Here is a 13,028-nt window from a genome sequence, read left to right as displayed (position 1 = left end):
ACCCCCCTCCACTCCCTCCTGACAGACACACCACATCAATTCCTTCTCTCCAACTCGGTCGAACATGTCTGTTGACGACCTGGGTACGCTCCTCCCTCATACTCGTGTCACCCACTCCCTCCTCCCCCCTCCCCCACACACACACACCCCTTTCCCTTGGCCGTGCAGCGCGTGCTGTCGCTTGGCGTCACCTGAAGCCCTTTTTTTGCCGCCAACCGCCCACCCCTTCCCAACCCCCCCTACCCCCTTGCGTTCCCCGTCCCACACCTCCCCCCCCCCCATCCACCTCTGTACACTGTACATGATCCCATCTATGCCGGCATGTTCTTGAATGTGACTGACGTGGCTATAATGCCTCGTTAGCCCCACACATGCTCCCCGGCTGCTCTCATGGGGTGATTCCCCTGAATTGGTGTTGGCCACTCGGCGACCTTCCTTGCTCCGTCCTTCCCACTCCTCCTCACCCATAACATCCGCCTGCTTTCAGATTCGCTCCTTGCCGACCTTGGTGGTGGTGCACCTGCACCTGCGCCTGCTGCTGCGCCTGCGCCTGCTGCTGATGGCGGCCTCGACGATCTCGATGCCCTCATGGCCGACCTCGGCGGTGGTGGCGGCGGTGGCGCTCCTGCTCCGGCGGCCCAGCCTGCAAGCAGCGGCGGTGGGCTCGACGATCTCGACTCGCTCATGGCCGACCTCGGTGGCGCCCAGCCGGCGCCTGCTGCTCAGCCTGCGGCGGCGCCTGCGGCCCAGCCCGCCAGCAGCGGCGGTGGGCTCGACGATCTCGACTCGCTCATGGCCGACCTCGGTGGCGCCCAGCCGGCGCCTGCTGCTCAGCCTGCGGCGGCGCCTGCGGCCCAGCCCGCAAGCACCGGTGGGCTTGACGATCTCGACTCGCTCATGGCCGACCTCGGTGGCGCCCAGCCGGCGCCTGCTGCTCAGCCTGCGGCGGCGCCTGCGGCCCAGCCCGCAAGCACCGGTGGGCTTGACGATCTCGACTCGCTCATGGCCGACCTCGGTGGCGCCCAGCCGGCGCCTGCTGCTCAGCCTGCGCCTTCAGCGGCGCCGGCGTCAGGCATGTCAGACCTTGACTCGCTCATGGCCGACCTCGGCGGCGCCCAGCCGGCGGCCGGCGGCGGTGCGGCTCCGCCGCCGAGCAGCCAGGCGCAGCCGATGGTCGACCCGAACCTTGCGGGCGCGTCGGATCTCGACGCGGTCATGCGCGCACTGTCGGGCGCCGCGCCCGCACAGGCGGCGCCGGCCGGCGGCAAGAACCTGGACAACATCCTCTCCAACCTGACGTCGGACATGGACCGGATGGGCGTCAGCTCAGACTACCGCGGCACGTGCGCCGGGTGCATGAAGCCGATCATTGGGCAGGTTGTCACCGCGCTCGGGCAAGTCTGGCACGCCGAGCACTTTGCCTGCTTCTCGTGCAAGGTCCCGCTCGGCTCTACCTCGTTCTTTGAGCGCGACAACAAGCCGTACTGCGAGCGGCACTTCCACGAGCTCTTCTCGCCACGCTGCGCCTACTGCAACGGACCCATTCTGGACAAGTGCATCAACGCGCTGGGCAAGACCTGGCACGAGGACCACTTCTTCTGTGCGCACTGTGGCCGCGGATTTGGCGGGCCCGACGGCGGGCAGGCCGGCTTCTACGAGCACGGCGGCCGCCCCTACTGCGAGGAAGACTACTTTGGCCTCTTTGCCTCAAAGTGCGCCTCGCCCAAGTGCGGCAACCCCATCCTCGGCGACTGCCTCACCGCCCTCGGTCAGCAGTGGCACCCTGACTGCTTTGTCTGCACCGGCTGCACCAAGGGTTTTGAGGGCGGCTCGTTCTTTGAGGTCGAGTCGCTGCCGTACTGCGAGATCTGCTACCACGCCAAGAACGGCTCGCTTTGCGCTGCCTGCCAAAAGCCCATCGTCGGCCGCTCGCTCACCGCCATCGGCAAACGCTTCCACCCGGAGCACTTTGTCTGCGCGTTCTGCATGAAGAACCTCGGCTCGGGCGGCTCGCAGACTTTCAAGGCTCACAACGAGAAGCCTTACTGCACCCCGTGCTCCATCAAGCTCTTTGGCTGATCAAGCCCTCATCCCGCGTGCTCCAACCTTCTTCCCTCTGCCATCGCCCGCACTTTCCCGGGCTACAGCCTCCGTCTCGATCGCACAAGCCACGAAACTCTCCATCAGTATGTCCCTCACCCCCTGCCATGATCCCACCCACTCGCTCCGCCAAGCCCTCTCCGTCCACCTCCTCTCACCTCTCTCACGCCCCTCCACCCCACACCCCCACCCCACACCCCCACACACGTGTTCCTCTGCGAGCTATGCGCACCACGCACCTCGTCACCGGGTGCCTTGTCGTCCTCCTCCTCCTTGCCATCACCTCGACCACGGCCTTTGACCTGGTGGGCAAGGCCAAGAAGCGGCCTCCGTCAGGCAAGCCGTCCCCCCCCTCTCCGACCTCCGCTCCCTCTCCCGCCAAGCCCAAGGTCCAGGCCAAGCGCGCGCCGCGGGCGGCAAAGGCTGGCCAGAATGCTCGGAAGAGTGCTCCGGGCACTGCTGGAAGCTCAGCCGCCGGAAAGGCCGGCGCCTCGAGTGCTGAGCTGGTGGTCGAGGTCTCGTACGACGGCGGAAAGAGCTGGAAACCGAGGCAGATCATCTCCCACGGAACTCGTCGTGCTGCCGGTCGCGTCAGCAAGGACGTCGTCGAGCTGACCGACCACGATGTGATCGCCTTTAACGCCCTCGTCAAGGCTGATGCTCGCTATCTGGTCCGGGTCGGCAAGGCCATGGTTGCCATCCCGGCCTGCTCGCTGGCAAGCTCACGCTTCCGCGAGCGGCTCGCGGTTCACCTGGACGACGATGGAGACGTTGTCGCACTGTCGTACATTTTGCGGAACCCGGTGTGTGAGCCCGGCAAGGTCCGCCTCGCCAAGGCCATCTCGCTCAAGTCGGAGGTCGTCTTTGACTCGGGCAAGCTCGCCACACACGCCGCCGTTCCCTCCGTCCAGGAGCTGCAGGCCGCCGCCGAAGCCGAGGCTTCGGTTGATAACCGTCCGTGGTTCCTCCGCTACTGGTACTACATCCTCCCGGTCGTCCTCCTCCTCATGCTGCCCGGCGGATCGTAAATACGTCCAAGCCCTACAGATCGTTTAGCGGCGACCAAGCCCTACAGATCGTCCAGCGGCAACCAAGCCCTACATATCGTCCAGCGGCGACGGCTCTTCGTCCTTCGGCACCCACTCTGCATCACCAGGACTGCCAAGGCCTGCTGATGCTGCTCCAAAGAACGGATGTGCAAGCACGTCATCAAGCGCGATGGTTCTACCCGACACGCCCAGCCGCGCTTCGCGCTCCAGTGCGCAGACTGCGCCCACAAGATCCAGGGCTTCGGCTGCGATGTCCACCGCACCGAGATCCAGCCCTCGCGACGGAATGACAAACAGAGCACGCATTAAGTGTGTGTCAGCCATGGGTGGCTCGCCGACCAATAGCTCGTACACTAGGATCCCGAGGCTCCACGGCGCTTGTTCGGGTGGCGCAATGCTCGTCATGGTGAGCGTCTCAGGGCATAGATAGTGTGGGAGCAGCCCAGTGTCAGAGAGCATCATACTGCTGCTTCCGCCAGCATACCACTTTCGAGTCGCCAACATTGCACCCGGGTTCTGCAGCCTCACCTCGCCATCAGCCGAGAACCCGATCATCTCCATTGAGATGCCTGGCACAGCCTGGTCGGCCTCGAGCATCATCTTCAGCGTCCCTGCCACCTCGCGCACCACCCACGCGGCGTCCCCGATCAGCAGCGGTGCAAACCCATAGCCATCATCATCGCTCGAGTCGCTCGAGTCCCCAATGATCTGCGTTTCGCTCCGCACCGGTGCCGCATCATCGCCCGCGCCGTCACTGCCACCCCGCCGCCGCCGCATGCGATCCGCCAGCCATCCACCCGCAGGCGCTTCAAGCACAATCCGCACAAGACCAGCGCTGTTGCGAACCAAGCCGATGCCACTCAAGATGCCATGCACGACACCGTACGCCTGAACCTGGTGGATGAGGACAGCTAGATCGTCGTCGTCGGCCTCGAGCCAACCTGTCGCAGCCACCGCCTCCCCCGTCGACCGGAGCGTTGCTGGGAAGATAGAAAACGCTCTGGAAGTGTCGTCCTCGACAACCACCTCGCCAGTGGCAAACTCTGTCCACGGGGGCGTCTCTGATGTCATGGGGCGCTGCGACGAGTGCAAGACGACCGTATTCCCGGCGCGCAGGTGCAGGTGCTGGTGAGAGGTCAAGTTCGATTCCCGGAGTAGACTGTGACATTCATATCCATCAACACATGACAGAAGTAATCGATTGGCTTCGGACGTTTCGCTCTTTTATCTGACTTTTACATCGAAATTACCTGCGACGTTCACTTTCCAATTTTTCTTTTTGCTCCTATTACGACCCTCCTGCCCTCCGTGCACCACCATCTCTTCTGTGCACATGTTGAAAAGCAAAGCAGACACCGGTCGCTTCCTTATGGGCTGTGATCGGTGCATGCCTTTCCCCACTTACCCCACTAGCAATGACATCTGAAATCCATTCCGAGTGCCAACTGAAAAAAAATCAGCGCCCGCATGCCTGGCGAACACGGCGCTCGCCGTCGTCGACGGGTCACGCGGCGTGGCACACTCGACGCGCGCCAAGGGCCACAGCATGAGCTCGTGCGAGGAGAGCGGGCCTGGCAGGGGCACCGAACCTGCTGGACTCTCCACACAGGTGCCCCAGGCCGGCTCCGACGAGGCCGAGTGGGATGCCCTGGACGAGGTCGTTGGCCAGCTTGTCGAGGACATGGAGAGCGAGGCTGAGGCCGAGGCTGAGGCTGAGGCTGAAGTCGAGGCTGAGGCTGAAGTCGAGGCTGAGGCTGAAGTCGAGGCTGAGGCTGAAGTCGAGGCTGAGGCTGAAGTCGAGGCCGAGGCCGAGGCCGAGGTCGAGGCTGAGGCCGAGGCTGAGGCTGAGGCCGAGGTCGAGGCTGAGGCCGAGGTCGAGGCTGAGGCTGAGGTGGCAGTGGCAGAGTCCGAGGTGGAACCGGAAGCAGAGGCCGAGAAAGAGGCCGGAACAGAGGCCGAAACAGGGCCGAGGTCGAGGCTGAGGCTGAGGTCGAGGTCGAGGATGAGGCGGAGGTGGCAGTGGCAGAGTCCGAGGTGGAACCGGAAGCAGAGGCCGTAACAGAGGCCGGAACAGAGGCCGAAACAGGGGCCGAGGCCGACCCAGATGCCGAACACATTGCTGGAAACCAGGCTGATGATGAGATTTCGGCTGACGCTGAGGCCGATCCCTCTACCAAGGCCACTGCTGAAGTCGAGGTAGGAGACTCGCCCGACGCAGATGCACCACAGGGTGCCGCAGCTGCAAACGGCTCCGAGTCGGACGATGATGAAGATGATGACGGCGAGGCGTCGGCGTCGGCGTCGGCGTCGGCGCCGGCTGCAGTGGCCACAGCAGACAATGGCGGCGACGGCTCGGGCCTCGAGGTCATCCGCGAGGGCCAGCTGATCAAGAAGGGCGCCAAGTGGAAGAACTGGCGCAAGCGGTGGTTTGTGCTCAACTCACGGACGCTACGGTACTTTGCCGACTCGGGCGCAAGCAAGCTCAAGGGCACTATCCTCGTTTCGGATATCATGTACGTCGAGCTCAACACCGAGGAGCGGAAGGAGACTTGCGTCGAGGTCGGCACGCCCGAACGCACCTATCTCATGTACTCGAAGGACCGCTCCGAGCTCGAGGCGTGGCGCGAGGCCCTGTCGGGCGTATGCCACGTCCCGGCCTTTCCGGACGACCCCGTCGAGTGCTACCGCATCTGGCGCCGCGCGTTGGAGGAGGACGACAAGGCCACCTTTTACCGCTACAAGGCCTCGGGCCAGAACACAAAGTATCTGTTCCAGACCCTGCATGCCCTCGGCATCCCGGCCTTGGCCGAAATGGTCTTCCCGCCGCAGGACGTCGTCGTCTCGGGCGCCCGCTGCGCCATCACCATCGTTGACAAGCGCCTCAACATCCCCGGCACCGTGTACATGGTCCTCTCCCCAGGCCGCGGCTGGACATCCGCCTCGGAGGACTGGAACTCGGTCATTGCTGCCTTTCGCGAGGCCGGCCTCCATCGTAACGCCGCAACCGTGGCCGCACCCGAGTAAACCGCCTGGCAATTCCCCATCGCCTGCCAACTGCTGCACCCCGGTTGCACGGTGACCGTGCCCGTCTCACTTTCCTCTGCTGATGCCATCCACCACCCGCGCCAACCACACTTCACGCCACCGCCACCAACCAACCACCTCCCCCTCCCCCCATTCCCTCCCACCAACCACCATGATTGACGACGCCATTCACCTCGCGCAGCACCTGTACAACGTCGCCATCGAGTTTACTGTGTACATGTACCAGAATGACCCCTACCATGTGGTATGTCCCCTCTCCCTCTCCCCTGCCCCTCCCCCCCCCCCCCCCCCCCCCTCCACACCTCGTCGACGTGGCATTTGGCGCCGCATCCCACCACCACCACCACCGCCACCACCCCGCCGACCCCCCCCCTCCCCACACCCATCCTACCCAATCCATGCACCTCCACTCATGAACATACACTGCGTATATAGGCTGTGGAAGCAGCACTGGCACTCTGGGTGGTGTACCTCATGCTCGGATCGTCGTTCCGGCCCAGTAGCAAGCCGACCAAGCTGAGCAGGACGGAAATCGATGAACTGGTGGAAGAGTGGACGCCTGAGCCGCTGGTGCCTGTGCTGGACGATCGTCAGAAGGCTATGGAGATGGGTCCTGTCATCGATCGTGTTGAGCCTGGTGGTGTTCATGTCACCATCGAGGGCAAGGACGGTGTGCTCAACCTTGGCTCGGGGAACTATCTCGGTCTCTCGGGCAACAGGGATTGCATCCAGGCTGCCCTCCTTACCCTCAAGGAGTATGGCTGTGGCTCGTGTGGCCCGCGTGGCTTCTACGGCTCGGTCAACCCGCACGTTCACCTTGAGGAGGCCTTTGCGCGCTGGCTCGGCGTTGAGGAGTCGATCCTCTACTCGTACGGTTTCTCCACCATCGCCTCTGCCATCCCGGCCTTTGCCAAGCGCGGCGACGTCATTGTGGCCGACAAGGCCGTGTCGTTCCCGGTCCAGACCGGCCTCCGCCTCTCGCGATCCAAGATCCTGTGGTACGAGCACAATGACATGGACGATCTCGAGCGAGTGCTCTCCGAGTACGTGGCCGCTGCTGACGAGCGTGGCGGCAAGCTCAACCGGCGGTTTGTGGTCACCGAGGGCGTGTTCGCCAACACCGGTACCATCTGCGACCTGCCGCGCATTGTCGAGCTCAAGAACAAGTTCCGTTTCCGCCTCGTTGTCGAGGAGTCGCACTCGCTCGGCGTTCTCGGCGCCTCGGGCAAGGGCGTGACCGAGCACTTTGGCGTGGACATCGACGAGCTCCTCTTCCTCACCGCCTCGCTCTCCAACTCGTTTGCCGCCGTCGGTGGCATCTGTGCCGGCTCGTCGGTCGTTGTCGACCACCAGCGCCTCTCCGGCTCGGGCTACTGCTTCTCGGCCTCGGCGCCGCCCATGCTCTCGTCGGCCGCCAACACCGCCCTCGACCTCGTCGCCGACTCGCCGGCCCCGTTCCTCGACGCCCTCGCCGACCGTGTCTCGGTCCTTCACTCGTCGCGCCTCCGCTCGCTGCCGGGCACCGTCGCCCTCGGCTCGCACCGCGTCCCGTTCCTCCACCTCGTCCTTGACGTCCCTGACTCGGCCACGGCCTCGGATGACGGCCGCAATGCCCAGGAGGACGTCTGGTCTGCCGTCGCTGCCGCCGCCCTCGACGCCGGCATCCTCATCGCCGCCACCCGCTTCAACTACTCGGAGGAGTACTTTACCCCGCAGCCGGCACTCACCATCTCGGTCTCCGCCGCCATGGACGTCGACGACCTCGCCGCCGCCCTTGCCACCATCGCCGACATTGTTACCAACGCCCTCACCTCGCTCCCGCCGCTCCTTGCCCTCAACCAGCCCATCCCGGCCATCCCGGCCTCGCCCGAGCCGCCGGCCCGCGCCGCTCCTCCCGCCGCTCCAAGAGCCCGCGCCGTTCGTAATGGATCGCCGGCCGGATGCTGCTGCCCAATGAACTTGCCGCCTGTCCTTGCTCCCTCAAAACTCGTATGCCGACATCCCAACCTGCCGTGACGCGCTGCTCGCAGCCGTCCGTCGAAGCCCATCCACCAAAGAAGAACAGCCCGCCTCACAGCCCCACCCCCTCACCGCTCACACCCCGCCACCACCGCCCACACTCAACGCCCTCGACCCAGTTGTGACAAGACGACTCGGTGGACACAAGCGGTTTGAGTACAGCAGAGAGTGAAGCAATCCCCATCCCCCTCCACACCATCAACCAGCCATCATGCTGAGGTGGGCAGTGGTGGCAGCACCGGCTGAAGCGTCGGCTGCGGCAGCGGCAGCAGCAGCAGCAGCAGCAGTGACAGCCGGCAGAAGGTCAGCGATGACGCGCACGTTCGGCAAGTTTGGAGGAGTGAGTTCACGGGGAATGGCATCGTCAGCGGATGACAACGGAAGCAAGAGTTCGCGGATGGGTGGCCTCAAGGGCCCGGCTGCCGTCATCCGGGACGTTCTGGGCGAAGTCGCTCATGCCGCCAATCTCACCATCAAGTCGGCCTCACTGACGGCATCGATGCTGGCTGGCGGAGCGGCGTCGTCGGCATCATCGTCGTCGTCGATGGTCGACTCGTCCGGGCTGGCGCCAGATGTGGCGCGCGAGCTGGAGGCTGCGGCAAGGCTGTCGAGCTTGGATCCGACCAGCCTTGTCGGGCCCGAGCTCAAGTTCCTCACCTCAAACATCAAGAAGCTGATCGAGAGCAACCATCCCGTCCTGCACAAGGTGGCGCAGTACTACTTTGATCTCGAGGGCAAGAAGGTCCGCCCCACAATTGTGCTGCTGATGTCGCGGGCGTACGCGGCGCTCGACGCGCCCGACGCCGGCAACGCAGCCCGTCGGCTCCCGCCCGCCGACGGCGCCGAGCCGGATGACGACGCATACGTCCTGCCGGAGCAGCGCCGGCTCGCCGAAATCACCGAGATGATCCACACCGCGTCGCTGGTCCACGACGATGTCATCGACGTCGCCGACACCCGCCGCGCGGTTGTCTCAGTCAACCGGGTGTTTGGCAACAAGATGGCAGTGCTTGGCGGCGACTTTTTGCTCGCCCGCGCCTCGCTCGCACTTGCACGCCTCCGCAACGTCGAGGTCATTGAGCTTCTCTCGACAGTCATCGCCAACTTGGTCGAGGGCGAGTTCATGCAGCTCGCTCCGCCGCGCAACAACGCGTCGCGGGCCGAGGTCAACTTTGACAACTACATGCAGAAGACGTTCATGAAGACCGCATCGCTCATTGCGTACTCGTCACAGGCCGCGGCCATCCTCGGCGGGCATCGCGGCGAGCCCGCGAGCCACGCCTTTGAGTACGGTCGCCACCTCGGCCTCGCCTTCCAGCTCATCGACGACTACCTCGACTTTGTTGGCAACGACTCGACGCTGGGCAAGCCGTCGTCGGCCGATCTCAAGCTTGGCCTCGCCACCGCCCCAGTCCTCTTTGCCGCCCACACCTATCCCGAGCTCAACGAGCTCATGGAGCGCTCGTTCGAGGGTGAAGGCGACGCCTATCGTGCCCGCGAGCTGGTCTGGAAGAGCAACGGCCTCGAGCAGACCAAGTCACTTGCCCTCGACCACGCCTCGCACGCCATCGCCGCCATCTGCAACCTCCCTGACTCACCGGCCCGTGAGGCTCTTGTCAACCTTGCCCACAAGGTGGTATCGCGCGAAAGTAAAGCGCCCATCGCGCCGATTCCGCCGCCGCCGATATTGCGATCCCCATCCCGTGCCCTACCCCTATTCCTTGCCGTCTCCACTACCCTGATCCCTGATCTCTGAACACCATCGCCGCCACTACCGCCCCAAGCTCCGCGTCCTGCATCCCTACACCAATCCACATTCCGATCCCTAGCATCCACGCCCCCCCCCCCCCCCCCCCCCCCCCCCACCTCCGCGCAACACCCACCTGGCAAAACCCCCGAGCTCCGACCAAACCCACGCAACACGACACACGCCACTCGCAACCGCCCCCTCCCCCTCCTCCTCCCACGCAACCACACACAAGCACACTACATCATGTCATCAAGTGAGAGTGTGTCCGCCAGCATGTCGTCCATGACAAGCGAGAGGACGACGACTGGCTCGAGCAGCCAGGACAGCGCCGATGAGCCATTGTCTCCGCCGCCGCCGCCACCACCTGCGTGGATGACATCGAACGAACAGATCTCATGCTGTGGATCGAGTGATCCTTGCTCGGTGGCTCTGGTCTCCATCACTTTGACCATTCTCATCACATCGGGCTTTACCCTTCTTCTCTCCTACGCTGTCGGCAAGCCGGCGTTTGCTCTCGCTTTTGGCCTCTCGCTCCTCGTCCTCGTCTCGGTCGTCTTTGTGGCCATCTGCCTCGGCTGGTACCGCCACCGACCAGAGCTGAAGAAGCTCGAGAGCACCGATGAGGCGGTACGTTACTCGCTCGGCTGTGTCGGCCTTCCTGCTGTCGTACTCATCGGCTCGCTTGCCATCGCCGCCGCCGTCTACCTCTCCTTGCTCGGCGCCATGGACGTGTCGGCAAACAACTATGCGGCACCAGTCCCTGCTGCGGCAAACTCGTCGGCTCTGGCGGATCTGGCGTCGCGAACGTACTTTGATTTCGGCGTAGGCGGCGCGGCGATTCGAACAGAGGTCGTTGGTACCTCCAACACGTCCACCAATGCCAAGGTAACGCCCATCACCGCCCCGGGCGGCTCGGCAGTGGCCATCTTTGCCTGCGCTTGCCCGTCGCAGACCGGCTGCCGCCGCTTCCCGCGCACTGATGTCACCCGTGGCCGGCACGACGAGACCTGGTACGACCCCAACGTCCACACCGCCGTCCGGGTCACCTCCAAGACCTTCCTCGCCGAGTGCCGCAAGGCTGCGGCGCACGCCGTCTCGCTCCCGGCCTTTTCCTCGGCGTACTCGATGGAAACCTCCATCGACGACGCCATCTACCTCGAGTGGGCCTCACTCGACGGCTACCGCTACCGCATCAAGATTGTGCTCACCATCCTGCTCGCTCTGGTGGGCGTCTTCACACTCCCGCTCGTCGGCCTGGTCATCGTCAGCTTTACCATGGACTAGCCGAGGAGTTTACTCGAGGCTCTCGGGCGGCACGTCAGCGGGCTCGACGTCGTTGTAAATGTTCTCGGCCATGGACCAGACCTGCAGCACGTTGTCCTCGGCGACCGAGGCCGCGAGCCACGGCTCGTTAAGGTTCCACGAAAAGTCGGAGATTTTGGCGGTGTGCCCGCCGTGGACAAAGAGCAGCTCGGGCGGGCCGTCCTCGGCGTCCTCGGCCGTCTGCTCCTGGCCGATGCGCGAGAGGTCCCAGACAAGCGAGCGACGGTCGGCCGACGAGGTGGCAAGGATGGTCTCATTGTGCGGCGAGAACGAGGCCGAGATGACCTCGTCGGTGTGCGCCTCGAGCGAGTGCAGCTTCTGCGAGAGGTTGCGCATGTCCCACAGCGCGACGGTCTTGTCAGCCGAGCCGGTGGCGAGGATAAAGGCCGAGAACGGGTTGAAGGCAATGGCGTTGACCTCGGCGTCGTGTGCCTGGATCGATTGGAACGGCTTGGACGTCTCGGCCTCGCGCGTGTCCCACAGGTTGAGCTTCTTGTCGTCGCCGACAGAGCCAAACACACACTCGTGCGAGGTGTGCCACGCCACGTCCTCCACCACCGACGTGTGGCCCGAGTACGTCCGCGTCGGCTGGAGCATGTTCGACGACTCGAGCGCGCCCTCGAGGTCCCATAGGCAAATGAGCGAATCGTACGCACCCGAGATGAGGTGGCCCTGGTAAAAGGTGTTCCACGACAGCCCGTAGCCCTCCTTCTGGTGGCCCGTCAACCGCAGCTCCGGCACAGACACTCCCGACGGGTCCGGCGTCGACGGGTGCTTGGTCGTGTCAAAGATGTGCACCTCGCCAGCCGTCGTCTTGGTCGCCACCAGGAACGCGTTCTGCGGCATGTACCGCGCCCGGTTCACCTCGCCGTCGTGGTTGATCCGGTGCACAATCGAGACTCGCGCCTGTCCGGCCCCAAACCCGCCGACCTCGCCGCCCTCTTCGTACTTGGACGCCTCCACCTCGGCAGAGTCAGTCGGCAGCGCGACTTCGGCAATGAGCAGGTAGTTGGGCGCTCCGCCGTACGTGTGCGTTCCCATCAGCAGCCGCTGTGTCGAATGATCCGCACCCGACGCAACGGCCTTATCCGGGAACCACTGCGCCGTCAGCGACGGCCACTCGAGCGCTGTCGTCAGGCAGCAGTCGTACAGGAACGGCGTGTTCTTCTTCCAGATCTGTACACAGCGCCAGCCCCACAGCCCCCCACCCCAGGTTCGCCGATCATGAGTCCCCTCACCAGCCCTCCCCAGCCATTCCATCCCCACCCCCCCCCCCACCCCCTCCCCCTACCCCGTCCTCATCCTCGTCCATACCTTGTACTCATCGTTGATGATCTTCTCCTCCATCTCCATGCGGTACTCCTCGTCCTCGGGACCAGACGGGCCAGTCTCCACCGAGCCCGGAACCGGGTTAGCCGCAATGTCTACACCACCACCATAACCAAGAAAGAAGGAGGGGGGGGAGGGGGTAAGGGGAATGGGGAATATGTGTGAGATAGGATGGAGGGGAGGACGGGTGACGAGAGGAGGGGGAGGGGTCGGGGTCGATTGCCGCAGCATGTAGAAACTACCACAGCAGAGGAGACAGGGGGAGGGGAGGGAGGGGGGAAGGGGGGGGAGGAGGAGAGGGGAGGGGGGAGGGAGAATGTATGGGTCTCTGTACACACACACACCCTGCCTCCTCATACTCGCACATTGGTGTGTGTGTGTGTGTGGGTAGGGGGGGGGAAACAGTTGGCACT

The 13,028-nt window shown here is 64.4% G+C and overlaps 7 protein-coding genes across 7 annotated transcripts; 5 read left to right on the top strand and 2 right to left on the bottom strand.

Moving 5' to 3' along the window:
• Positions 1-64: 64 nt before the first annotated feature.
• On the top strand, positions 65-2,193 carry AMSG_03633 (paxillin; the record flags this gene model as incomplete). Its single annotated transcript, XM_013904520.1, has 2 exons — positions 65-83; positions 488-2,193. The coding sequence occupies 2 exons, from the start codon at positions 65-67 to the stop codon at positions 2,077-2,079; spliced, it is 1,611 nt and encodes a 536-aa protein (XP_013759974.1). The 3' UTR covers positions 2,080-2,193.
• A 131-nt stretch (positions 2,194-2,324) lies between these two features.
• Positions 2,325-3,128, top strand: AMSG_03632 (uncharacterized protein; the record flags this gene model as incomplete). The annotated part of the gene is made up of 1 exon (XM_013904519.1): positions 2,325-3,128. The coding sequence occupies one exon, from the start codon at positions 2,325-2,327 to the stop codon at positions 3,126-3,128; it is 804 nt and encodes a 267-aa protein (XP_013759973.1).
• A 36-nt stretch (positions 3,129-3,164) lies between these two features.
• Positions 3,165-4,220, bottom strand: AMSG_03631 (serine/threonine protein kinase; the record flags this gene model as incomplete). The annotated part of the gene is made up of 1 exon (XM_013904518.1): positions 3,165-4,220. The coding sequence occupies one exon, from the start codon at positions 4,218-4,220 to the stop codon at positions 3,198-3,200; it is 1,023 nt and encodes a 340-aa protein (XP_013759972.1). The 3' UTR covers positions 3,165-3,197.
• A 458-nt stretch (positions 4,221-4,678) lies between these two features.
• AMSG_03630 (uncharacterized protein) lies at positions 4,679-6,173 on the top strand (the record flags this gene model as incomplete). The annotated part of the gene is made up of 2 exons (XM_013904517.1): positions 4,679-5,054; positions 5,114-6,173. Exons 1-2 carry the CDS (start codon positions 4,696-4,698, stop codon positions 6,171-6,173), a joined length of 1,419 nt encoding a protein of 472 aa, XP_013759971.1. The 5' UTR covers positions 4,679-4,695.
• Positions 6,174-6,289: 116 nt separating this feature from the next.
• On the top strand, positions 6,290-8,210 carry AMSG_11779 (uncharacterized protein; the record flags this gene model as incomplete). Its single annotated transcript, XM_013904558.1, has 2 exons — positions 6,290-6,438; positions 6,630-8,210. Exons 1-2 carry the CDS (start codon positions 6,346-6,348, stop codon positions 8,208-8,210), a joined length of 1,674 nt encoding a protein of 557 aa, XP_013760012.1. The 5' UTR covers positions 6,290-6,345.
• Positions 8,211-8,581: 371 nt separating this feature from the next.
• AMSG_11778 (uncharacterized protein) lies at positions 8,582-10,943 on the top strand (the record flags this gene model as incomplete). The annotated part of the gene is made up of 3 exons (XM_013904557.1): positions 8,582-9,849; positions 10,354-10,819; positions 10,915-10,943. Coding segments are annotated over 3 exons (1,763 nt in total), but the record flags the coding sequence as incomplete, so codon positions are not given.
• Positions 10,944-11,217: 274 nt separating this feature from the next.
• On the bottom strand, positions 11,218-12,972 carry AMSG_03628 (NURF complex component; the record flags this gene model as incomplete). The annotated part of the gene is made up of 3 exons (XM_013904516.1): positions 11,218-12,462; positions 12,601-12,710; positions 12,960-12,972. The coding sequence occupies 3 exons, from the start codon at positions 12,970-12,972 to the stop codon at positions 11,257-11,259; spliced, it is 1,329 nt and encodes a 442-aa protein (XP_013759970.1). The 3' UTR covers positions 11,218-11,256.
• Positions 12,973-13,028: the final 56 nt, after the last annotated feature.

Source organism: Thecamonas trahens (genome assembly GCF_000142905.1).
Source record: "Thecamonas trahens ATCC 50062 unplaced genomic scaffold supercont1.13, whole genome shotgun sequence".
Taxonomy (NCBI): Eukaryota; order Apusomonadida; family Apusomonadidae; genus Thecamonas; species Thecamonas trahens.
The sequence above is the reverse complement of the archived record's forward strand: the minus strand, read 5'-3'. Positions and strand labels throughout refer to the sequence as shown.